The sequence below is a fragment of the Agrilus planipennis genome, unplaced genomic scaffold (assembly GCF_000699045.2).
Source record: "Agrilus planipennis isolate EAB-ADULT unplaced genomic scaffold, Apla_2.0 scaffold30, whole genome shotgun sequence".
Lineage (NCBI taxonomy): Eukaryota > Metazoa > Arthropoda > Insecta > Coleoptera > Buprestidae > Agrilus > Agrilus planipennis.
In genome coordinates this window covers 1,503,177-1,527,179 of record NW_020438923.1, presented here as the reverse complement: position 1 = coordinate 1,527,179, position 24,003 = coordinate 1,503,177, and the positions used below count along the sequence as shown (strand labels likewise).

Genomic DNA, 24,003 nt, shown 5'->3' with positions numbered 1-24,003 from the left:
AGGATCTACAAGAAAAAATCAATACATTTTCTTATGCAATCAAGAGAACATGCACACACATGTATAATAATCTTATTTCAATTTCGTAATTTCTAGAAACAGAAAATTATTGACGGAAAAATCAGACATAACAAGCAATATTATTACTGTAAAATAAAAATATTTATTATATCAACATATTGATATAGCCGAGCTCCCATAGAAACAATCCGTTTCATAACACGTGTGCTGTATTGTAAGGTTAGCTGCTTGGTTGTCATTAACAATGATTTTGCTGATGTTATAAAAAAACATATTTTAAAAGGTATTGAGTTCCTGACAATGTCGGCAAACCTTTGCGAAAAGATTTTGCAACATTTGTCCGATTACGATGCGGTCAATACGATTGCCTTGGCAAAAATATTACAAGAAGACCATCAAAAGGTGATAGGGGCAGTAAAAAGTATCCAGGCAACTGGAGACTTGGTTACCGCTGATCCTCAAAGTACCAAACATTTAGAATTAACGTCGGAAGGGAAAGAAATTGCTGAGAAAGGTAGGAATGTAAGAAAATTAGTTCCTCTTTGATTCTTGGGGTGGCATTGTTTTGTAGGGAGTCATGAGGCAGCAATTTTTAACGCGGTTCCGGAAGAAGGCATTTCTCAAAGCGATTTAATGAAACTGCCCAATTCTAAAGTAGGTTTCAGTAAGGCAATGTCTGCAGGATGGATTTCCTTGGACAAGACTGGAACCACTCCAGTAGTAAGAAGAAAAACGTCCCAAATACATGATGCAGTGCAGCAACATCTGAAAGACATTGCATCAGGCAATCACTCAGGCTTAACTGATAATCTGAAGCAGGAATATAAAAAGAGGAAGCTCCTACAGGAAGTAATAGTGAAAAGTTTTGACTTAAAGAAAGGACCTGAATTCAATTTGTCTCTGACAAAATTAGAGACAGACTTGACATCAGACATGCTGGCATCAGGAAGCTGGAAGACGTTGAAGTTCAAAGATTACAACTTGGATGCTCTTGGGGCTCCTCTGGAGTGTGGAGCCCTTCATCCACTCTTGAAGGTCAGGTCAGAATTCAGACAGATATTTCTCGAAATGGGCTTCACAGAAATGCCCACAAACAACTTTGTTGAGAGTTCATTTTGGAACTTTGACTCCCTCTTCCAACCCCAGCAGCACCCCGCGAGGGACGCTCACGACACGTTTTTCATATCCGATCCAAAGACGTCGTCAAATTTTCCCAAAGACTATTTAGAAAAAGTAAAAAAGGTCCACAGCAAAGGGGGATATGGATCCCAGGGGTAAGGAGCTTCTTACCGTTGTTGTGGTGGAGGTTTTCTCAAATATGTTTTTTGGGGTTTTAGGTATCGATACGATTGGAAAATAGAAGAGGCCGAAAAGAATCTTCTCAGAACCCACACGACAGCAGTCAGCGCGAGGATGTTGTATAAATTAGCTAGAGAAAAAGAATTTAGACCTGTGAAATTTTTCAGTATTGATAGGGTATTTAGGAACGAAACTCTTGATGCCACCCATTTGGCAGAGTTTCATCAGGTGGAGGGGGTGGTCGCAGATTACAATCTCAATCTCGGAAACCTGATAGGGGTGTTGAGCGAGTTCTTCAAAAAATTAGGGATCACCGATTTGGAATTCAAACCGGCCTACAACCCCTACACTGAGCCGAGTATGGAAATATTTTGTTTCCATAAAGGGCTGAACAAGTGGATCGAAATCGGTAATTCGGGATTGTTCCGGCCGGAAATGTTACTTCCCATGGGACTTCCGGATAATGTAAATGTCATCGCGTGGGGATTGTCTCTGGAAAGGCCTACAATGATTAAGTATGGGTACAACAACATAAGGGATTTGGTGGGACCGAGGGTCGATTTACAAATGGTACAAAGTGCGCCCATTTGCCGATTGGATAAATGAGTTGTAACGTTTGTTCTAAATGAAATTTATTTATATTTCAAGTATTTATTATACTATGACTAAATAATAAAGCGTTTTTTTAAATCGATTATTCTCTGTTATTGTTTAATAATAATGGACAGTTAGTTTGGAGGCAGGTTCAATTTTGACATTGTTATCGAAACATATTTTCAACAACATACGCCACACGAATTATAAATACATATTAAAAACGAACCATCACAGTTTTCTAAGGCACAGGTTTTCGGAAATACAATAAATTACATACAAACAAATTTTGGCACCATCTCTTAGGAAAGCTCTATTATTAATGAATGAAAAAAAAAAAGAGAATCATCATGTGCAGATGACAAAAGGCAGTACAACAATGAAAACAAAGGAACATTACAATACACCAGTCTAACTTGCTCTAACAGTAAGGAAAAACAAAATAGAAAGAGCTGCAATTGTTTTGTTTAAATAATAAATAATACGATAATCAACGTCAATGATAGAATAATTGCATTATAGGAACATTATATTCTTTATTAATTACTATAACTACCTTATCCGTTTAATTAATGAGTATTTATTGGCAAACAAAATTCAACTGGATCACACAAGTTCCATTTCGGATTTTTGCCTAAACATTACCTATTCTTGTCGTCGCCTTTCCGTAATAACAGTTCGTCGCTATATTTGAGGAAGATATTTTGCGTATCGTTCAAAGATCCGAAAATGGCTGCTTTGGTCCCTATGCACATGTCCCTTTGGAACTTTCCCAGGCCGCTGTCGCATCCCACGGGATGATACCAGTGCACCAGTTCCGGATCGATGCATCTCACTATTTTTAAGGTCGATTTAACAGCCTCGTCGAAGAAAGTTACATCCTCCATTCCCCATCCGACGATAGAAGTCTTAAAACCCCCCAAATTTATAAAATCCGATTTGAACAGGCTTACGATACCGAACCCGAATTGTCTCCAGAATCCGTGTCTTTCGTTCACGATGTTCGCGGGGTAATCCAAGTATTGGGACACGTCGTTCTGGAACTGGGTTATCACAGGACTGTAGAGACTATAAACAATTGGAAAATAAACGCTCTTTGACTTCACGGTGTTAAGGCGCACCCTGTTCAGCACGGATTTGGTGAACACCATATCGACGTCAATAAAAAGCAATATACTATCGTCATCCCTCACACTAGTCACCCCCGTTTGCAGTGCGTGACCGCGGGAAAACGTCTCTTCGATCACTGTAAAGTTAATGTTGGAATTTACGTACTTTTGTCTGAATTTGTGAATGAGGTTTATTGTGTTCTGATAGTCCTCTAATGTCGTTTCGGTTTTGTGAAGCACAACCTGCAGTTGTGTGTTTTCGTCTTCGGAAAGACACACTCGATCGTAGATCATCATGAATCTCCGGAACGTTTCGAAGCGGCCGCTCAGAGGGAGGATGAAGGTGACTTTGGTTTTCGAAACGTCATTGTCGTTTGTGAACAGGATGGGGATGTTGTTTTTGAACTTGGCCAAGACTGTGTTGAGAGGCTGAAGCTCTGGCAGGAAGGGGGTTGAGGGCTGAGTGTAGTTCGTCTCTCGAATGTAGATTCCTGAGATTGGAAGCGTGGAGATTAGTCTTCTTCTAGTTTTAGTGTAAATTATTGAATTTGGTCAAGTGACAGTGGACTCTGTGTTACGTAATTTTGTATAATTATGATTTATATTATTATCGGATTACAAATAGAACCTTGACAAAGATATAGATATATACCGGGAATTAGATATTGATTTATGATTTACTGTCAGTAAAAATCGACAGATATAATTTAGATAATAATAATTTCATTAATAATTTTAATTTCGTTACGATCTATGCAGGTATTCTGTCGTTCTGTGTGTTATAGAAACCCTATTTCGTTCAACAGATTTTGCTTAATCTCTTGACGCAAGCTTGATTAAAGGTAATGAACGAGATAGATAGATTAATTATAAATGACATTCCTGGAAGGTAATGTTCACTTACGATCAAATAAAAATTATCACCTGTAAATGATTGTTGTAAGTATGCGTGTTTTCTGACGGGGACCGTCATTTTATGGCCTCGATATTTTTTATAGGTGAGCGACATGTCGAGTATGTAATCGGCGCCATGTAAAACGTTTAATCTACAGTAGGCGTACAATATTTCTTTGAAATCTATAACTCTTCCCCGTTGTTTCGAAAAACGGTTTATATGCTCCATCACCTGCAAGAAATACTTTTAGAACGTTCTTCCTTTTTTTTGATGTTGTATCTACCTCTCTCACAACATCTTGAAACCCTTCTTTCAGAGACGATCCAATTCTGCGCCTCGGATTAATGTCCTTGTAGGAGTACAGAGATTTTGAAATAAATTCCCAATCAAGAACGTTATCTACATTAGCTGGCTGGTACCTGGTAAATCCCACTGGAACACCTATGTATGTTTGAAGTAAAAATTACATTCGTGTTATAAGTGGGTATCAGCCTACATTAAAAGATACAATGCATGGTATCTTTCTTGTATGTATCTAATCAATTTATACTTGTTCCCATTCGTACTGGTTTACTGCGAAAATGGGCTGGTTGCAGCGAGAGCCAAGTGAATAATTTTATTTATTAGGTAACATAGGCACGAACAAACGCAATTTAAGTTATTATTATCTAATTAGTCAGAAAGGTGCAATTCATTTTCTTATCTTATCATTCACTACAGAATGTATTTTACTTTTTTATTTTTCTACACTCTAAAAGCTTCCAACTATTAACTGTGTTTAATCATCAGTAAATATTTTAAATTAAAAAAAAAAACGATCCCATTTCAATAAAGATAATGGTAGGTAAAAATTTTTTGATCTTCAAGTGTTCCCAATGTAGTTTTGTTTTGTTATGCGTATGTGTCTGGTCTGGATATTGTGGAGAGTATTATTAGACAGACAGACAGAGACTCGTCCACACTCTACTATGTTGTCTAAGGTGAAAAAATATCGGAACCAGTTCTTCTCTCTACAGCATCACTAAACACATACATAGATACATGCATTCAAGTATAGTATATAGACATGTAGCCAACCTAGTAGTTCTGGATCTCCGAGATAACCCTTTGAACCAGGCGGTGAAGGATATAGTGGCACGTCGTCCGCTATTTCGGCGCTGTGCAGTTGACTCAGGTTTAAACCTAAAAAGGACATCGAGCTGGCTATGTCCCTGTGCAGTTCGACGCTCTCCTGTCTCAATTCGTGGATTTCTAAGCCCTGAAAATTGTGAGGAAGTTTGATTTTTAACCCATGAATAGAAACAGAAATAACGATGTCCAAATTTAACTTTTCCGCTAATGCTATAGCCGTTCTGAACTAAAACAAAAGAGTTACGTACACCTAACAGAAAGACAAACGAATGACAATGGAGTCCATTGAAGCAAAAGTCTCTGTTGCATTATGGTTAAGTTTTTTTTTCAATTCTTTCTCATGTCGCCTGCACTTGACGAGAAACAGACCGTTTTTTGTGATATGGTTTAGAAATTCGAAACGAATTCTGTCTAGTCGATCGGATTACCGTATGTCTACATTGGCGTCGAAGGACGAAGAACAAGCCATTCTAAAGTTAAAATGATCTCTATTTGTTATCATTTACTTTATCACGTAATAAACTCTATTCGAGAATATATTTTTGGAGTATGTCGGATCGTAATTAATTCTCCGATGATTTTGTTTATACACAAAAAAGAATAATGAAAAGATCGGATTGGGCAAAAACTGGGACGGAACCCGGACCTCGATGAAACTTTTGACTCTGTAAAAATAATCAGACTCTTCAATAGTTCGAGGAAACGTTGCAGTGAAAGTATACGTCGAATAAATAAACTTAACCTAAATTAAATGAGTGCATCTCTATCTCCTTCTGGGTTTTTGCATACACAAATAATTTAAAAGTAATCTGAGAGACTGTATGTACACTCGTACACATCGCATGTACCTGTAACGCTTGATTACACGTTGTATAACACTGTGTCGTACAAAGTTTTAATTGCAAGCGGTATCTTTCTAGTGATATCGTAAAATTATCTTGCGGTTTACACATTGGCGCGCTAATAAAACAAAATTTTTGCATGTAGTAGGGCAATAGCCGAAACGGCAGCGGCTCGTTTCTGCTCATTTATCATTTTGTAGAAAGTTTAAATTATACCTTAACATACTTATGGAGACGACGCATGAACGGCGCCTTCTTCACCGGGTGCATCGTTATCGCCTGATGAACCTCCTTGTGGTTCAAATTCCCGGAGAATGCCGAATTTCCACTCTGGTTGTGATAAAATATCACTTGCATCTGCAAACAAGCAAACAACACTTTTTTGACATTCCACTCGGTAAATGCTCTCCGTGTTAGAGATAAACTTGATAAGGATGAACAGTTGTACAGTTGCGACTATGGATTTGATGGAACTGAGATAAAATGGACTGGAATTTATAGGGAATAGAATGAAAATCGGATGAGTTAGTAACCGAAGAGTGAAACGTAAACGGCGGAGTACCGCAAGGAAGTACCTTAGGCCCATTATTGTTCATATTGTACATTAACGATATCGGTGAGCTCAATCTGGTACCTAAGAGGACTCCAGATTGGTTTTCTTTAATGGCAAAAAATGCAGCTTTAGAGAAGGTTAGAAATGAAGAGGTATTAGAAATAACAGGAGAACAGAGGAAGGACTCTATGGAAGTCAGGCAGAGACATATTAGAGGCAGAAACGGGAGGGGTGGAGGTAGACCTAGACTAGATTACTGTTCGCAAATAGTTAAATGATGATGATGATGATGATGACATTTAAAAATAAAAATTCCTTTGGAATTTCCCTAAATTTTCCAATTAGGGCTTTCCCTACCGGGTCCCAGATGGGGAAGGCGTTACATTTCCAATAGGGAACCGGTTGGGTATCCCATTTGGGACCCCATTTCAATTTGGGAAAACCCAGTCGGGACCCAACCGATTCCCAAAAATAAATTCTACTCGGGGAAGTGCGTGTCCAACCAGTCTTAGGACTGACGACCTTATGATGATGATAGATGCCTTTTAGATAATAGTGTAGACGAAATACACTTGGTAGAACATGCTAAACGAATTTTTGATTAGCTATTATCATTTAAATAAAATATGGGATGTCCTTTTTCCGCGGCTTCACGCTTTTAATAAAACGATGATTTTGCATTAAAAAAACGTCTGGTGGAAACAATTTAGCTGTTATCGCCATTACGCGATAACGCTTATTACTCTGTATTTGCATATATTATTAGGAAGAGCCATTTCATTCTGCTAACAACTTGAATCTGTCGTATCGCAACTGACCCAGCCGAGATGGTTCCTTAATATTCGATAATTGCATCTCGAGAGTTATTTTAAAATTTCAATTGTACATCCTCGATGTATACCGGGCGATTTGTGAAAAACAGTCGATTCTAGCGTGTATCTACCTAACATTAACAAGGTATCAGATTGTCGATAAATTACAGGGTTTGTCCGGAAAGTAATAGGACTGATTTCCTTCTGCAGCCGCCCTATAGCCCAGATGTGCCCCCCCCCCGGACTTTTTTTTATTTGCTCGCCTGAAAAGGCCGATCAAAGGCAAGCATTTTGAGACGACAAAGAGGATCCAAGCAGCATGCACCGCGGCCCTTAATGCCTTCCGTGGCGCCTTCAATGCTTGGAAATCGCGCTGGCAGCGCTGCATCGACGCAGAAGGAGCCTATTTTGAAAGTTTTTAAAGAATTGTAACGATTGGCTCAATAAATTTTTTTAAATCGACTCAGTCCTATTACTTTCCGGACAAACCCTGTACCAACGAAAACATTTAAAATTCATGGGAGTAGGTACTTGATTGAGCCATCGTCGCTATTTGATTCCTTCTTCCAGCAGGAATACAAGTAGATTTAATTTTTCATCTTCTGAATGAAATATATTGTTTGGTTTGGTGGTAGGAGTATTATTTACGTTGACAATGAAGGATATTGGCAATTACAGACTGCTCGAATAAGTAAAAAACTGTACTTCACGTGTTTCAATATACAAGGATCGTGCAAGACGTTTAAGTACTTAATTAAAAAAGGCATCTTGCCTGACTCACTCGCCTCATAAGACCAGGTACAAGAAATCCCAGCGAAACGTCTAACACACCTTCCGAGCTCCACGTCCTCATGGCTGGTGTACAGTTTTCCCAAACACTCTTCGACATGAGGTACCATCAGTCGTAGTGTTTCTCGGCTCATAATGACCCCGGGGCCGCCCATGCAAAAGTTCTGGTCGTCTTCCAAAGACAAAAGACCAAATTCCTCGCTGTTGCCTCGTCCAGTCTGCCCTATAAACCATGGCTTTCGGCTGTCCACCGAACGTAGAAACGTCTCCAACTTGTTCGTCTTTACATAGACGTCATCATCTGCTCGAAAGAACCACTCGTAACTGAAAAGAAATACCATGATAGGTACCAAGACGAACAAAAAATTAAAGAAGGCTTCAACTGCATGTATGTACATCGATTCGAGAAGCAATTAATTGGAAATTAATTAATCAATTGCATACAAGTGTATGAAGGTAATTACAATTCTACCAGATGTATAAAGACTTGTGTGCCAGTCTCTATCTATAAATAGCGTCGGTTTAAAGATGTGTGGGTTTGTCGAACCGGTGCTGTGTATGAATGCGATTTTATTCGATACTATTGAAGATTTATAGTGCATGCGTGTGTATACGGAACGACAGACTATATATTCAAATGTACAATATTTTCCTACGGAGAATGAAAACCAATTTAATCACTTAATTCAATCCGTTCAGAGACAGACAGACTACTTGTCTATCATGCAACGATCATGTTACTAAATAAGAAGCTTGGCAAGCACTTTATACGTTAAAGGTTTTTGTACCTATGCTATGCGCTCTTACAATGACTTACGCAGAGTTAAAAAAAAAGCGATTTTGTATTGTACAATTTTTTAGAAGTAATTCTCGAACTGACAGACATTATGTGCCATGAATATCTTAATAGGTGTTTGTGAAATTCTATGTAGTAAAGGTTTTCTGTAAAGATTGTTTGTTTTTAGAATTAACAATTACGTATTTATTATGTTTCGTAATATTTTAGCACATGAAACCTAACAAGCCATATACAACTACAATGGTACGACACGTAGCTCAACGATAGTCAATAAATGTTAGCAGAATTTTCTCTCGGTGTCATCAAAAAGGGCTTTTTTATCTCAAACATTTCGAGAGATTGAGATCACATTTTCGCGGTTTTAATTTTAGTTTCTTTCGTATAATTCGGAGAAACCTTATGGGCGTTGTCGCTCTATTTCTTGTACAACCCTGGTATTTAAGACTGGATTTTTCAGTCTCAGACAAATGGGGCAAAAAACGCGGACCCAAGGAACTACTAATGGGGCGATCCAGCCAGCAGTTAATCATCAAGTCGCTCACTTAAGCCAATGATGTGTTCTATTTCCATAGACCAATGTAAAAAGGCGCCTTTCAGAAATTAAAAGCCATTGTTAGTGCACACTTCAATTATAATGTACTCCATGAAATAAATTAGCAAAAAAAAAGAACAAGCAATAGAGTTTCTTTAATAACAGACATAAAGAACGTCTACACGTGAACGAAACTATGTATTTATCTCTTTACGGATTTAGCTGGGTTTTATTACATTTATTGATACGATAACATAAAATAAAAGTTAGGTATATTTTACAACACCTTGATCAACACTTTAATGACAAAACAGAAAATTTTATTTAGATAATTGTAGATTAGTCAGAACTATACCTTTATTAATTAGATAGAAAAGTTAAATTTTGTTTGTATAGTAGTTTTGAATACCTAGAATGTCTTGTATAGTACTTTTTCTATTTCTATTTGGTATATCTATTTCTATATGTTAGAGGTACCTGCTGGTTAGGGTTGGGTCAAAGAACTTGTAACATTATAATAGGAACCAGGAAGTGATTTTATTCGTCAATAGACAACGGGTCTACATTAGACATAGTCAAAATTGTCTTGTATTTAATTTTAATTTTGAAATGTTCGAAATTTATCGAGAATAGTAATAGTTGCAGTATGCGTGAGTCATTACAGAAATTTCAGTATTGTTATGAAACCTTTGGCACCTCTGCATGCTCAAGTTGATTAGGTAATTAATTAAACGACGTCTTGTCGTTAGACAAAAGTGGGGTTTATTATATGCAAATTGTTAATGAACAAGTGAAAGTTGCATGCAAACACGTTAATAAGCTGTCTGGTTTCTTAAATCTAATTGTAATAAACTTGAATAATAATAGGCCCAAAAATAGATCAAATTTTCAGTATCATATAATCAGACTAGCCGCGGGCGCCTTTCTTCATGTGCGCCGTATTTGTAAATGTGTGTGTCGTACCTGCGAAAGCAGTTAAACAGTTTAAAGAAAAAACAAACCATCCGGATGTTTCCAGAGAGTTCCAGAAAGTAAACAAAAGAGTATTTAAAGGAAGAGACAATCGCCGAGAAGGTAGAAATAAATTGAACGTGATAGCAGTGAATTAAATAGCGCAGTGAATAATGATATAACAACAGTAGCGTAAATAAGTAGAATAATTCATAACCTAAGTTCAGTAATAATTTAATAGTGTTTTTAAGTTCTTTAATAATTAGTGTAAATAAATTGTATTTTTAATAGTCAGTTTTAGAAGTTAATTTTGTTAAACCCACGAACATTACAAACTAGTGCACCTTCTTAGAATGTTTCAGACCAAATTACGTAATGAAAATTACTATTGTACATNTTAGTAATAATTTAATAGTGTTTTTAAGTTCTTTAATAATTAGTGTAAATAAATAGTATTTGTCGTTATCAGTCTTAGAAATTAATTTTGTTAAACCCATGAACATTAAAATAGGCAGAGATTTACTTATAAGAGTTGAGTTGAGTGGTAGGTAATAAACATTGTAAACTTATTAACAAACGCCAGCGTCAAGGGTTGTTTATACTACTTCCTTTTGTTTACAAGTGCGGATGGTTTAAAAAAAGAGTTACTACCGCCTGCCCGGTGCATCACTTCTTCTTTTTAACTGCCAATAAAACATGTGTTACTTACTAAAAAAAAACACTCAAACATGCCGTCGAAGGACTATCGTGGGAGGAAGTTTGTGTAAAGTTATGCGATTGTTAATAGTCTAAAGGTTGGTTAAATTTATATCCATGATCCGACAGGAAAATATGAAACAAATAGTTTGTCGAGTTCAGGAAACAAACCGCAGGGTAAATTCAACGAAATGTCTTATCATATCACAAATACATGGTAAAACTCAGTGTTATTTTATTTATTTATGTCTTGCGTTAACGGCATGTTTTATAGGTTTTCCTGTTAGAGAGAAGGCAGAGGTCTTTTGACATTAATTTCGTAACAAAATCTATACGTTTATATATTACAGTCCTTTATGTATCTTATCGCTTTCGTTCGTATCAAACAAAATTTTTATTGCTAAACAGCGTAAAGTTTATTGTATTGGTTTCACTGGGCACCTTTTGTTTTACGTTAGTGCGAAGTTTAGTTGTAATCGCGGCATATAGGTAATAATAATATTCTTTTTTTTGAGAAAGTTAAATTACGTTATGCTAAGCTTTGTACCGCGGGTACATACATGCAAATTAAAAATCATCTTTGACCCATCGCAAAGGTCAGCGAGAAATTAAATAACACAAGCGTTTGGTTACGCAAATTTTTAATTAATTCGTTGCTAAAAATAAATCGCAAAAAACAACATTTGTAAAGTATGTACCTACTATAAAATTAAGTAGAAGCATGCAGAATGTTTGTTTAGCTTGAAAATATTCAATTTGACATAAATAATCTTATGAACGCTTAACGTTATCTACCAGGTAAGAAAACCCATTGACTGTTTACCCATTATTTTACTATGATTTCTTACCTGGAAGGTGATGTTGTCCCTGAAATCTGAAAAGATCGTATTTTCGGTAAACCCTCCCTGCAGTATGCAGTACATTCTTCCCTTAAAGATACCTACACTATTGTTAGCATTTTGAAAAAAAAAGAGATACCTGTCAATGTAGTTATCATGCATGTATTTGAGCATCATGAACGATTTAGCTTGTGGGGGGTATCGATCATCGACTCCTGGCAGGGATACTAAAGGAATGGAGTAACTTGAAGAATTCTCGGAGCTGAAAAACATAATCTTCCCTGGCACCCGACTTGCCCACGTTTCGTACACAGTCTTCGCTCTTGTTTCTAAATATTGTTCGGCCGTCATCACGCCCACAAACAGGAGACCGTTGTTTGAAGAAGATTCCTTCCATGCGGCCATGTCTTCTCGAAAATCTAGCGTTTTGTCACAAGAAGATCGACTTTGAAGATACACGTTCACAAAAATTCCGAAAATTAAACCGATTAAGAACTGCAAAAACTTGCGTCTTCTAGCCATACTATTAACTCACGATTAGTTCTTGTTAAGCGACAACACAGTCCCATTGTTCATCACACTAATCCTGAATGTCTATCGCTGTCGGATCACGCTATCACTTGTTTCTGTGTAACTTAGGTCTTGGTCGCATCATATTCCGATACCTCAACTGGGTTCAATTTGGTGTGGACATTAAAACCAAACAGCGTTATCGACCGTTTTAATGAGTCCTCCACCTCATCATTCCTTATCTTATCGGGTCCCTTTGAGGATGCTGGAAAGTAGAAATTATATTTCAATATTGACAGTTTAACGATGGCTTTAGCGTAGATAATGATTGTTATCTGTACTTCAAATACTTGATAGAAAGGGGACGGCCACCGTAGGTACGGGTCTATTAAAAAAAAAAGATAATACGCCTGTGCCTTTTGATTAAATTTGAAAGATAAAAGTTACTTTAAGAGTAGATTTTGAACTTTAAAAGTTGGAATTGTGTTACCCCGTTTTTTATTCCATTCTTTTAAATAAAACCGCGATGCATTCTCCGAACGGATAGTAATTGCGAGACCAGTTTTTTTAATGACTATAATTCACAAAATTGTATTACGTCAAACGTGTTCACGCTGTTTGTTGAGATATTTGTTTACATTTCCATTTATTTAAAAAAAAATCAAAGTTTGCATATACAATCTAACAATTACATTTAGGTAATAAATTAAATAAACCATTTGTTCTTATCAAGGACGCGATGATGGGCTGCAAATAGGGACCAAGTAAAAGAAGTAGCAAAAAAGTGTACGAATTGCAATGCATTCGAAAAATTTTGTCTTTTGGCAAGTTTTATAAAAATGTAGGCAGTTGTACATATGCAAAATGAGGTACATACCTATTTATCGAAAATCACAATAATATTGGTAGTAAAATCACAAAACTTTCACACGCGCTTCTTTTGAAAAACAGTTCGCCGACTAGTCGAAGAAGTTTTCGACTTTTATTGTTGCGGCCTTCCGGTTTGTGAACGGTATTTTGTCGTAACGTTTCTGGCGAAGATCTAGAAGACACAGACGACTGCCGTGGATGGACAACCGGCTTCCAGTACGAAGAAGAGCCCTCGTTTGCTTCTTTGAACCCGGCACCGACTAGACATCAAGCGGACTGACATAGGCATAGGCCGGAATGATGTTCTACGCTATAACATAACGCTCAACGGAATGATGTGAAGCCAAATGTGCAGCCTGGTTTTCAGGTTAATCGGTAACATACCAACTGCGCCAGTCCATCTGCTTCAATTCACGATAAAATCATTAGTCATTTATTATACATATATGTATTACGGACTGATTAACTTTTTCATTCGATAATCGGGGAGATAAGTGAAATGATTAATTTTTTTTTTATAGAAAAAATATGCACAATAAGTTTTCAGTTTCCAATCGCCAGAAAAGAGTATAATGGTGGGGGTATAATAATTTCCCAAAATTGCGATAAACATGGTAACTGTATTAGCTGTTTGAATTTCGGCTCCTTTGAAAATTAATGAGGATTATCTTAATTACTTATAAATCATAAATTATGCGATATCAATCTTTCTCAATTTTTCATAAAGTTATTGCTATTGTTCGGTAATATTTTGGTAGCCTAATTAACCGCGCGATTATCTCATGAAACGTCCATAATTAACTAAAATGAGTTAGAAGAGGACATTCTGGAATCAAAGGCATGATTTTGATTTAGGTAAAGAAGTCAGCAGTTCACGATTTGCTTCCTGTACTGATACAGAGATGCATTAATCTGTAACAGATTAGAAGTACCGTTTATTATAAGACTTTTGTACCATTGTAATGCAAATTGACTTTCGTCTACCTGCTTTAGAATCGAAGGAATCTGATCTGTATCTAGTAAATTTAATATGCTAACGAAACTGTTGCAAACTTATTTAGAAGACGTTTGGTGACTGGTGAAGCTTTAGATAACAATTAGGAAACCGTGAATCCATCGTGGATCAGTACTTATTAGCATTTGGGAGGACATCGGTTTGATTCCGAGTTCGTCTGCCCTACTTTCAGTTTTTTTGTTTCCTTGAATCATTTAAGTAAATGCTGGAGCAGTAATCACGATTCCTAATAGGAGACTCCAGATGGTCTTCCTCTTTACCTTTCAAAGTAGCCCAGAACTGTTTCCCTACCGACATTAGTAGCTCGTGAAAATGAGACCCATAAGATTTTTTTAACCCATCACAAGAAATCCATAAGGATTCCTTACAGAATTTTGAATTATATGCATTCGGAACTCATTAAACATAAGATTGATCATAAAAGTTTTAAAAGTTACGCTCTGAAATCCAAATAAAGAACTATGAAAGCTGATAGTAGAGTACTCTGCATTTCAAATGAATGGCACCAAGTACCACAAAGAGGTAGACCTTTTTGGAAGAGACGTATTCGTGGAGGAAGGTTCCACAGTAGACTACTCTGCTTGAGAGGTTGCAGATGTACTTTTTCATTCCGTTTTGCTTACTAGATGGCCTACTGCTTGTGGTGTATAATAGCGCACCATCTGTGGAAGAAAAGTTAACTACTAAATGAAAATCAATGCCTGGTTAACCTTACTTTAGCGTAATGTTTTAAATTTAAATTCTACCCCTAATTTGGCTAATATCTTGCTAAGGATGATTCAGTCAGGTTTGCTGATAGTGAGAGGTATTCGTAAGTGTCTTAGGTCCTTGCTTCGTTTAATAGCTATTAATGTTAACAGGGGTTTCTGTGCTGCAAAACAAGTCTATTATTTCATCCCTTTCATCTCTAGGGACAAATTTAACAGCGGTTTCGGTCTCAAATACACAGGTACGCTGTTATGCAGCGAGGAAGGGCTACAGGAAACAACGGGAAGCTAAGAAAGTGAAAAAAGAAAAGGTGAAGATTAGCTTCTCGGAAAAGGTGCGTCTGGAGAAAGAGGCGTAAGTACTCATCCCAATTTGAAGTTCTTTCTCCTTAATTTACAACTTTTCCGAAAGAAAATTGAGGAGCCGTCATGGAATTCTAAAATTCGACGACTCCAAGAAGCCTCTTCCAGTTGATAATGTGTGGGTTCAAATGTTTTATCAGTGGAAGGTTTACTCCTTCAAGGAAGCTGTACAATGCCACAGAGAGACTCATCACCCAGAAATGTACAATAAGCCCCAAGAGAAATTAAATGTAAGGGTAGAACTCAACATGGAAGGTGAAAAAAAGGTACACCTCACCCTTGAGCTTCAAAAGATTTTATTAGCTACATATTAGAGATTTCCAGACTCGTCTTTTGGATGATTTTCATCGGGTGGTTGCAATGCCCCACAAATTCGATATGGGAGAGGAAAGAACCGTTTTAGCCCTTGCCAAGAGTCCAGATATTCAGGCAGTGGCCAGAGATGCAGGGGCGACACTTGTAGGTGGGGTTGAACTGATCAAGGAGATTCAAACGGGATCGATAGCTCTTACGGATTTTCAAACGGTCGTGGCCCATCCCGACATTCTCGTCGACATGGTTTGTCTTAGGGGATTGATGAAAAAGAAGTTCCCAAACCCGAAAAATGGAACGCTAAGTCCCGACTTAGAAAAAGCGATTGATACATATTTGAATGGCTTGAAATATTCGGCTATGAAGAATCAATTTGAAAAGGATTTCGGATTGATCGAAACGTTTATCGGAACAGTACGCCGCTCTTTTATTTATTTCGTATAGGTCTTTAATAAATTAAGTTTTCTTCCAGCTGGACATGGATATTAATCATTTGGAAGAGAATTTCGCTTCCGTCATTAGGGACATACACAAAATGAAACCGAAAAGGGATGGGGAGTTTGTGAGAAGGTTGATATTGTCTCATCGATTTTCGGATTTTTTTCTTTAACGAAAAGCGAACAATTTTATGTTTCAGATGTCTCCTGTGGAGTCCACCGGTGGTGGAACGTTTGAAAGTCGATTACAGCGTCTATTTGGAAAACGATAAAGGTAAGGACGAAGAAACGGACGAAGACGAAGAAGTCGAAAAAGTTGCCGTTCAATAATTTTTATTTTTGATAAATAGTTTTGTTCCTTAATAAAATAATGTCTAATGCGTTTTATTTTTAATGTACCTACATACCTGTTATCCAAAGCCCTCAGCAGGTAAGTGAAAATCTGTAAATGTTAAAAAATTTGGCACGCAGATTTCAAATAGTTCATTATGCCTGATTAAGGATATATATAACGACGATATCGATTTTAAATGCGATATCTACAGGTATCCTTCTTAACTTGAAATCCTTCCGTTAGATCGCGCTTCGATTCAAAAATCAACGCGCTTTTACTCAATAAGAATGGTTCATAAATACATATTTATTTAAAAATCACTATTACATTTTTTAAGACCATTACATTACAAGAGTTTTTAATAATTCGTTTTATTGTAGCTCGTATAGTTTATCAAATAAAATAAACGAACAAGGTGCTTACGAAAATAAAGATACTGTTTCGAGAATGTTAAGCCAAGGCTATATTGCACTAACAGGTGTAATATTTTAGCACCAATGAAACTGAAAAGGTACAAAAAATACCAACAACAACAACCCTATTTGCTCATTTTTATTGTTATTGATTCGGTGCAATCGATTGATAAATATCATCGCGTTTTACGCCTCTTGGAAACTGTTTCAAATTAAAGAAATTAAAAAAAAATAAAATAAAAGCTGTAGAGAAAATAATATATAAATATACTTCTATTTGTCTTTATAATATGTATAAATCTACTTTAAACAAAAATTGTACAACATAATATACAGTAAACGAATGACTAGTACTTTTTTCCATTTGCAAAAATAAGAACAATTTTTCGCAATCGCTATAAGTATTCTATTTACACTGACCCAGCTGAGACGTTGTCTTCTACTAATAATAAAAATAAGTTCCATACGTAACAAAGAACGACAAGGAAAACATATTTTGCATGTCCGTCTCCCCTTTTTCCAAATCTACAATGAGAATGTTATTAATAAGTAATCGTTTTGTGACCAGACCAGCTTCAATCATCCCCGTACAATCTTGAAGACAAGCGACATAAAGGAAGATACGTTTCATTTTTATATCATTATTACGTAATTGTGTTCAAAGTATTTGTGTGCTTCTATGTATATTGATAATTCATACGTATGTATACCATTTACATGTATGTGTTCATTTAGGTTCACCGCTGGAAGGCAGCTGAAGAGAAACATGTCCCATTATCACAGGACCATCACTACCCTACTGGAGTTATGATGGCTGTGATGAGAAGAGTGGTGGTTGTTTTCGGCGGCTTGAGCAACTATTTCCGCCTTGTTGTCCCCATTCCAGCTTGACATGTCCGGATTCCCAATGTCCGCCAATCCTTTCAACGATTCGCAAGCGTTATTCGATGATGTGGTCCCATAATGGTCAGTGGTGGGCGATTTGGTCGCCGTAGAACACTGAACATGATGGGACCCCCACATTAAAACCGTCTGCCGTGGCATTTCTTGCATAACAGGAGACGGGTAGTGTGTGCTAGTGACAATTTGTTGTTGACCCTTACCGCCCCCTTGCATGATCGACGGACTTTCCGGTTGATCCGTCTTTATCTCCTCGATCTTCGGGGTTACTAAGGTGCTACCCACCGGCGACGGCGTGTGATGGTTCGACGGTACGTTATCCATCGGAACGTTCTGCTTGATGGACTTGACGCACACTTTGGAAGTCTGATCGGGAACTTGCGTGGCCATCACCTGGACCGGCTGTATGATTCCGGAAGATGGACTGACCGAATACGGCCAGGAGACATCGAGGCATTTGTTGGGATTCGTCACGACGAAGCTCCTGGAAGTGTCCACGTACGTGGGGTACTTTGCCGTCTGGGTGGTGTCCACCACCTGTTGACAAGAGTACAACTTGTCCTCTGTGGGCATCACAGTCGCCGTCCGATAAGACGAGTGATGACTGGCGGTGGTCGACGACGGATCGTACGTTGGTACTCCTGCTGTCCGAGCCGTTACGTCCAAGAATCCGTTGCTCATGTATGGGCTGGAGGCTGGCGAGTGATGGTACTCGGAGTAGTAAGTGCTCAACGGTCGATACTGATGGAATAGATTCTCCGTTGGAAGGTACCGGTTGTCTAGGGTTGCAGGAGAGGGATAGAGTGTGTGTTGGAAGTTTGAGTGGCCCATGTACGTTGATAGCGTGTGATCTGGGGCGGGAGGCGCGTACGGGGTTGTGTACATGTTGTACGCACAACCCTCCGTCGGAATGTAGTCTATCGTAGGCATGGGACTGACCACTGAGTTCGACACTGACACTGTAACCGGCGGTGTCACTTGTCCGTTGCTCGAATGCACCGACACCTTACGTTTAGTTCGACATGTCGAGAGAAAGTCCCGAAGTTGCGTCTTGTATCTTCGGTTCATTCGGGTTGGAGTGGTCGAAACGTTGTGCTGATTCACCGACGATGTCGACAGGAGCTGATCCGAATCACTGAAGTAACTGTTCGACAGTCCCGCGTCCAAATAGCTCACTTTGAAATCCATTGTTCGCTTGCCCAGAAGATCCCTCCCTTCTTCTTCCCTAAACACGAAAAAAAAAAAACGTATCATGACCTATAGAAATTATTACGTTTTTGGAAAACATGACTCCCAAGTTTCAAGAATCGAATTATTAATCACTTATAAACTCGACATTGTTTCTTACATGAGAGGCCTGTGTGTGCTAATAATGAAATCGGGCTTTGAATTTTTGTAAACCAATCGTGAACTCGTTTGTAACCATTGCCACTGTCCGTCTTTCGTTTGGAATCTGTAAGCTATCATCCCTGAAGCGCCCGTTTTTAGTACTGCAAAGAAAAATATCAAGACTTGGTTACCAATCAATAAATCATCTTACATTCCTGATGCGCGCTTGCGACATAGGCTAAATCGTCGTAATGAACCAGGTCATATCCGCCCATGTTGGCCAATTCAGCATCGGAATAGCCCAGCAGCATCTTGCCCCTAAAATGAGATATTGATCAAGAAGAAGGGTGCTAGAATAAATGTAAATTACCTTTGGTCCATGGAAACGAGAGTCAAATCCAGCTTATGTTTGCTTTTGAACATCACCTCCTTCTGGGGTATCTCCAGTAGGGAAGGGGGTCCGAATGGAGTGCAAATTGCAAAGAGCGCTAGGGGAGGCTCGTCAGTTTTACGATTCTGCCCATGGAGCACTTTAATTCTCCCTCTTATATCTAGTCTCTAAAACACACAATATAGTTTTTACGGTGACCTTCATGGGACACGGTACAGGACGCTTAGCGTTGGTAGTTTTTACGTTACCAGAAAACCGGAAGTATTGTCAAGAAGGCACCGAAAGCGAACAGTAAAGCTGCGCTCTAACAGATGACCGTTCTCTGGAAGCAGGACATCTTGAAGTCCGATATTGGAAGATTCGGGAGGCAGAAACGAGTTCCACATTAGTTGCCTTTGAAGTTCCTCCCTGTCCTCCGAATGGACCAACTCGTACACCGACTGATGAACTATATCTGACTAAAATAAGTTTAGATTTAATATGTGTTAGAATTACATTTTGAAAGGGTAAAATACCTGATGAAATCCCAAGTACCCTTCGATGCTGTGCGTGGCGAAAAATACCTCACCCTCGCAAGTTAATATCATTAGAAAACCGTTCAATGCCTGAAAAGATGCCAGTCAATGATAATATACAAAATAACGACTGTTTTGCAATGATCGAAATCGTATGATTGAAATATAATAGTAATATAATTGTCAGTTGTGCAAACACTAGTTTATTATTAGTTTTTTGTTGATGATGATAATAATAATGGATAGATAGATACCTAGTTGAAATAATACGTTTTTAAGCGTGTCGAGTTACGAAAGTATACGTACAATGGGTATACAGTTTGGAGTATATTTGAAATGTATCCATACATATATGTATCTGTATGCCCTGGGTTAATTAAAAGCATACGTAATTATTTATAAAGGACAAGCCGCCTGTGTTTGCGATAGATGAGCGGTGCGCTGTGAGAAAAATTCTAGGCCGAATTGTACGAACTATAATTATCCAATTATTACAAAAAACAAGTTCCCGACTTTGGCTTCAGGAGAATGTCATGTTTGGACAGCGTAATTGTAGCTATTGCTGACAACGAGAACTTTAAAGTGAAAGTTTTTTCTGGCTATTCACAACATCCCAAAAAACAAAAAAAAAACACAGAAAACGAAAAGAAGAAAAATGTGAGGGGGGAGATTCTGAACGACGAAACATTTGGAACAAACGAAAAATTCGTACGTACGCTTGTTTCAACCCTTGTACATAGAGAATATTGGGAAGGTTGCGATTACGAAATAATCAGTAAAATACTTTCGCCTGTACTACGTAGAGATGGGAACAAATCATTATGACAACTTTTTATTTTATCGATATTTATTTACGGGATTCCTTCCCTATAAAAATCTTCTCACCTGAAGAAACATTTCGCCATCCAGAGGAGTATGATCGTAGGCCGTCATATCCCTGGGTCGGTGGATTCCGCCTCCTTCGTCCTTGTCTTTGTGCATGACCACTGAAACAAAATTAATTATGACAGCCCGCTGATTTAGATTCGCAGTAAAAGAAGAGACACTGAAACGAAATGCAGGATTGCCGATGACGTAGAAATTATGCGTCAATTACGGCTTTGATTAAGATTTCATTGCATCATACGGAGGATTATTACAATCGTGGCGGAAAATCTCCTGATGTTCGTTTTAACGATTCCTGTGATTCACGACATCTCTCAAGCCTTATGCCAACCATAAACCAACTCGTAAAATATTTCAGCCTCTGTCGTAAAACGGGGAGGATGGTGCCAGCACACCACGATAGTAAATCATATAAATGATATGGTATCGTTAACCAATGAATTACCTTACAAAAAAGGCCGTCGTCTAAAAAATTTTCCCGGAAATATTTTTAAAATGTCATGACTTATTTTGGACTGTTTCGATTAAAGACCAAGGGATGAAATTAACAATCCCAACGTATTTTATATGTCAGAAAACCGTCGAGGTCATTCTCGAAACCGCCAAAAGGCCTCTACCGTGTTTCATAAATCTGTCAATATGCACTTTGATGCCCCGTTAATGGTTCATTATGAGTCCGCCAAAAAAAAAAAAAAGAAAGAAACGAGTTCTCGTCGTTCATTTATCACGTGAATAAAGGGGTGCTAATTGAGCCTTCACGTGGGCAAACATTTAACTAGGCATTAAGGCTAGATGTGTGTCTTTAGGCTATTATTGCATCGCGTTGTCGTAGTGCAAGTCATCGTGATGAGTCTCCCGCGGGTGTTCGTGTTTGACTTGTCTATTAAACAAGCAGATAATGGATGAATTGATCGGACAGGTGCCCTAAACCGTTTGTTGCTCTGTCACTTGTATTATTGACCTACGTCCAATTATATTGTTATTGACTCTAGACAAAGTGGTGGTGCTGAACAGGGGTGAAAAACTACCTTTCCTATAAAAATATGTTGCTTCAGCTACTGATTTTGCCTAAATTTTTACAATTTCTGAACCCCTTTAGCTAAAATGTCTTAACTAAGGCAACGACATTACATTTGTAACTACGCATGAAAACAAAATCACACGTGACGAAACAGTTGAACAAAACAAATGTGAAACCTGCCGAATAAAACATTTGAAGATACAACAATGAAAAGCTATTATGTTTAGTAATAATGTACCTACTATTAGCAATTGTTTCAGTTTTAATACAGAATTCTACGAGACGATAATGATGTTGAATAAAAACTGATGGATTGAAGTGAGAGGGGGGGTTTGGAGGGATATTGAACGGTTGACTGAAATTCAAACAGAAATTAAACAAATAATACGCTTATTAAGAGCAAAGAATAATAATTATTTTAATAGCAGTGTGCAACATAGAAATGTATTCATAATTATACGTAATTTTCTGAAATAACCAAGCGGGTTTGTTGTTGGACTGCACCATGCACATCATACGTATTCCTTTAGTTAAATCGTCATGCAGTTTCCACAGTTCGCTTTCATTTCCAGAAAGCCTTATTAGATATTTGTATGTAATTATTTTAATTTTACCGCACACGTCATACTCCCCGGCCGACAACCGATAAAGCTACAATTCTATAAGAATAAGAAAAGAAGAAGACAAATAGTCCACAATGAACCCTACTGCTCGAATACAAACAAAAGACAGTAGTTCGCCGCGACCTCGAGAGACATTCCCTAAAATTAATGGTAGATATAAAGGGAAAAAGAAAACAAAAACATTGTTAGGTACAATTGTGCCAAGTAATATTTCACCCGCTAGATAACGTTTGTGTCAAGTGGTTGAAAAGTTGGAGTTTATTTAGGAGCCGCAGGCTCATGCGATCGTAGGCGACATTCGGCCTTATCATCGTCCATAATTATTTTTTATCGTGGAAGTGTCGTCCTTTTAATTACCCCTTACAAAGTGCCGATGAAATAAATTTTACTTGGTGACAATATCGACTGCTACCGCTACAGCCCACTTTTCCCCGTGGTAGACATGTTTTAGCTTATTTCTTTAATTTCTCTTTCCTCATTCGATACAACTGGCCTGATGTGAATTCTTCCCCGACATTTAGACTTATGGTATAGTTGGTTAAAATTTTAACGCATGTGTTCCTACGCCTGTCGGATGTTTTATTGCAAATTTGTAGAAAATGCGTGGTGAAGGTCTAGATGATGGCCCCCACCCCCTTCGGGGGTAAGGGTGGGGTGTATCGAAAGAGGAGGTCTCCCCCACCACTGTACCATAAAAGTTCGTGGCGGTCGCACCCCCATAAAAAGTTATGGGGGTTCAAAGTTAATAAATATGCCAATTTTTATACACTTCTAGGCATGTAAATATTTATAAAGTCATTCTTAAACAATATTCAAAGGTAAAACTAATGAAAAATACATAAAAATATTGAGAAAGTTATATAAAACATTATTTAAATATCTTTATCAATAGGGTAGGTTAGGTTAGGTTAGGTTATCGGGTTTTGTTCAAGTGACCACCCTCTTTCGATCCCCCACCTCCACCCGCTTGAAAATATTTTTTTTATTGAATTTTATTTGAATTATAGTGTATGAAAATTGTCAAAATATTCAATTTTCAGCACCCATAACTTTTTATGGGGGTGAGACCGCTGCAAATTTTTTATGGGGTTTTGCTCAGGTGATCAATCCCCCCTACCCCCACCCCTATCAAACCCCCATAACTTTTTATGGGGGTGAGACCGCCACGGACTTTTTATGGTACAGTGGTGGGGGAGACCTCCTCTTTCGATCCCACCCACCCATCACCTAGACATTTACCAAATGCGCTTATTGTAATCGTTTTGCTTAAAATGACGCTATTAGTGTAAGTAAAGTTTACGAAGATGATGTTCCTGTGCAAGTGAGTCCTGAGTTTTATTATATAGTGCACCCCGTGGCTCGTTCTCGAACCATGTTTATTTGATCAATACTTGTACCGCCTGGCAGACTAATCAATATACGAAATGACTACATAATTTACTGTGTGCGACTATGGGGTTTTCTGATTATCTTTTTTATCCGATCCTGCCAAGTCGGCAAAACCTACACCCATAAA

At 37.9% G+C, this 24,003-nt stretch overlaps 4 protein-coding genes across 7 annotated transcripts in view; 2 read left to right on the top strand and 2 right to left on the bottom strand.

Moving 5' to 3' along the window:
- The first annotated feature begins 91 nt into the window (after nt 1-91).
- On the top strand, nt 92-2,014 carry LOC108732295 (phenylalanine--tRNA ligase alpha subunit). 2 transcript variants are annotated; one of them, XM_018462993.1, is made up of 4 exons: nt 92-240; nt 305-535; nt 593-1,295; nt 1,359-2,014. In XM_018462993.1, exons 2-4 carry the CDS (start codon nt 322-324, stop codon nt 1,924-1,926), a joined length of 1,485 nt encoding a protein of 494 aa, XP_018318495.1. In that variant the 5' UTR covers nt 92-240; nt 305-321; the 3' UTR covers nt 1,927-2,014. The 2 variants fall into 2 exon arrangements, with proteins under 2 accessions (XP_018318495.1, XP_018318494.1); XM_018462992.2 differs by having other exon boundaries at nt 181-535.
- A 347-nt stretch (nt 2,015-2,361) lies between these two features.
- On the bottom strand, nt 2,362-13,638 carry LOC108732289 (chondroitin sulfate synthase 1). The gene is made up of 8 exons (XM_018462985.2): nt 13,250-13,638; nt 12,002-12,637; nt 8,042-8,369; nt 6,108-6,248; nt 4,996-5,176; nt 4,202-4,359; nt 3,948-4,149; nt 2,362-3,514 (listed from the first exon to the last, which is right to left on the bottom strand). Exons 2-8 carry the CDS (start codon nt 12,382-12,384, stop codon nt 2,556-2,558), a joined length of 2,352 nt encoding a protein of 783 aa, XP_018318487.1. The 5' UTR covers nt 12,385-12,637; nt 13,250-13,638; the 3' UTR covers nt 2,362-2,555.
- Nucleotides 13,639-14,914: 1,276 nt separating this feature from the next.
- Nucleotides 14,915-16,456, top strand: LOC108732249 (50S ribosomal protein L1). Of its 2 annotated transcripts, none has more exons than XM_018462940.1 (6): nt 14,915-15,062; nt 15,118-15,319; nt 15,377-15,593; nt 15,652-16,053; nt 16,112-16,209; nt 16,277-16,456. In XM_018462940.1, exons 1-6 carry the CDS (start codon nt 15,032-15,034, stop codon nt 16,404-16,406), a joined length of 1,080 nt encoding a protein of 359 aa, XP_018318442.1. In that variant the 5' UTR covers nt 14,915-15,031; the 3' UTR covers nt 16,407-16,456. The 2 variants fall into 2 exon arrangements, with proteins under 2 accessions (XP_018318442.1, XP_018318443.1); XM_018462941.1 differs by having other exon boundaries at nt 14,915-15,068; nt 15,169-15,319.
- Nucleotides 16,457-16,770: 314 nt separating this feature from the next.
- LOC108732355 (aryl hydrocarbon receptor protein 1) overlaps nt 16,771-24,003 on the bottom strand; it is a 57,289-nt gene continuing 50,056 nt past the window's right edge. For both annotated transcript variants that reach the window (XM_018463116.2, XM_018463115.1), the window contains exons 3-9: nt 20,844-20,944; nt 19,959-20,048; nt 19,692-19,901; nt 19,423-19,610; nt 19,264-19,370; nt 19,072-19,213; nt 16,771-18,948 (exon numbers count right to left, since the gene is read on the bottom strand). In XM_018463116.2, coding sequence (XP_018318618.1) covers nt 17,601-18,948; nt 19,072-19,213; nt 19,264-19,370; nt 19,423-19,610; nt 19,692-19,901; nt 19,959-20,048; nt 20,844-20,944 — 2,186 coding nt within the window. In that variant the 3' untranslated portion in view covers nt 16,771-17,600. The remainder of the gene's footprint in view (nt 18,949-19,071; nt 19,214-19,263; nt 19,371-19,422; nt 19,611-19,691; nt 19,902-19,958; nt 20,049-20,843; nt 20,945-24,003) is intronic.

What these genes read in the sequence shown, in the direction of transcription:
- LOC108732289 (XM_018462985.2), bottom strand. Translation starts at nt 12,384, where the DNA reads ATGGCTAGAAGACGCAAGTTTTTGCAGTTCTTAATCGGTTTAATTTTC. An exon ending in CTTGTACCTGGTCTTATGAG is followed by an intron (nt 6,249 to 8,041) that starts GCGAGTGAGTCA and finishes GCTTGTTTGCAG; the next exon opens with ATGCAAGTGATATTTTATCA. An exon ending in GTCTCCATAAGTATGTTAAG is followed by an intron (nt 5,177 to 6,107) that starts GTATAATTTAAA and finishes CACAATTTTCAG; the next exon opens with GGCTTAGAAATCCACGAATT.
- LOC108732249 (XM_018462940.1), top strand. Translation starts at nt 15,032, where the DNA reads ATGATTCAGTCAGGTTTGCTGATAGTGAGAG. An exon ending in GTGCGTCTGGAGAAAGAGGC is followed by an intron (nt 15,320 to 15,376) that starts GTAAGTACTCAT and finishes CTTTTCCGAAAG; the next exon opens with AAAATTGAGGAGCCGTCATG. An exon ending in ACATGGAAGGTGAAAAAAAG is followed by an intron (nt 15,594 to 15,651) that starts GTACACCTCACC and finishes AGAGATTTCCAG; the next exon opens with ACTCGTCTTTTGGATGATTT.
- LOC108732295 (XM_018462993.1), top strand. Translation starts at nt 322, where the DNA reads ATGTCGGCAAACCTTTGCGAAAAGATTTTGCAACATTTGTCCGATTAC. An exon ending in GAAAGAAATTGCTGAGAAAG is followed by an intron (nt 536 to 592) that starts GTAGGAATGTAA and finishes ATTGTTTTGTAG; the next exon opens with GGAGTCATGAGGCAGCAATT. An exon ending in GGGGGATATGGATCCCAGGG is followed by an intron (nt 1,296 to 1,358) that starts GTAAGGAGCTTC and finishes TTGGGGTTTTAG; the next exon opens with GTATCGATACGATTGGAAAA.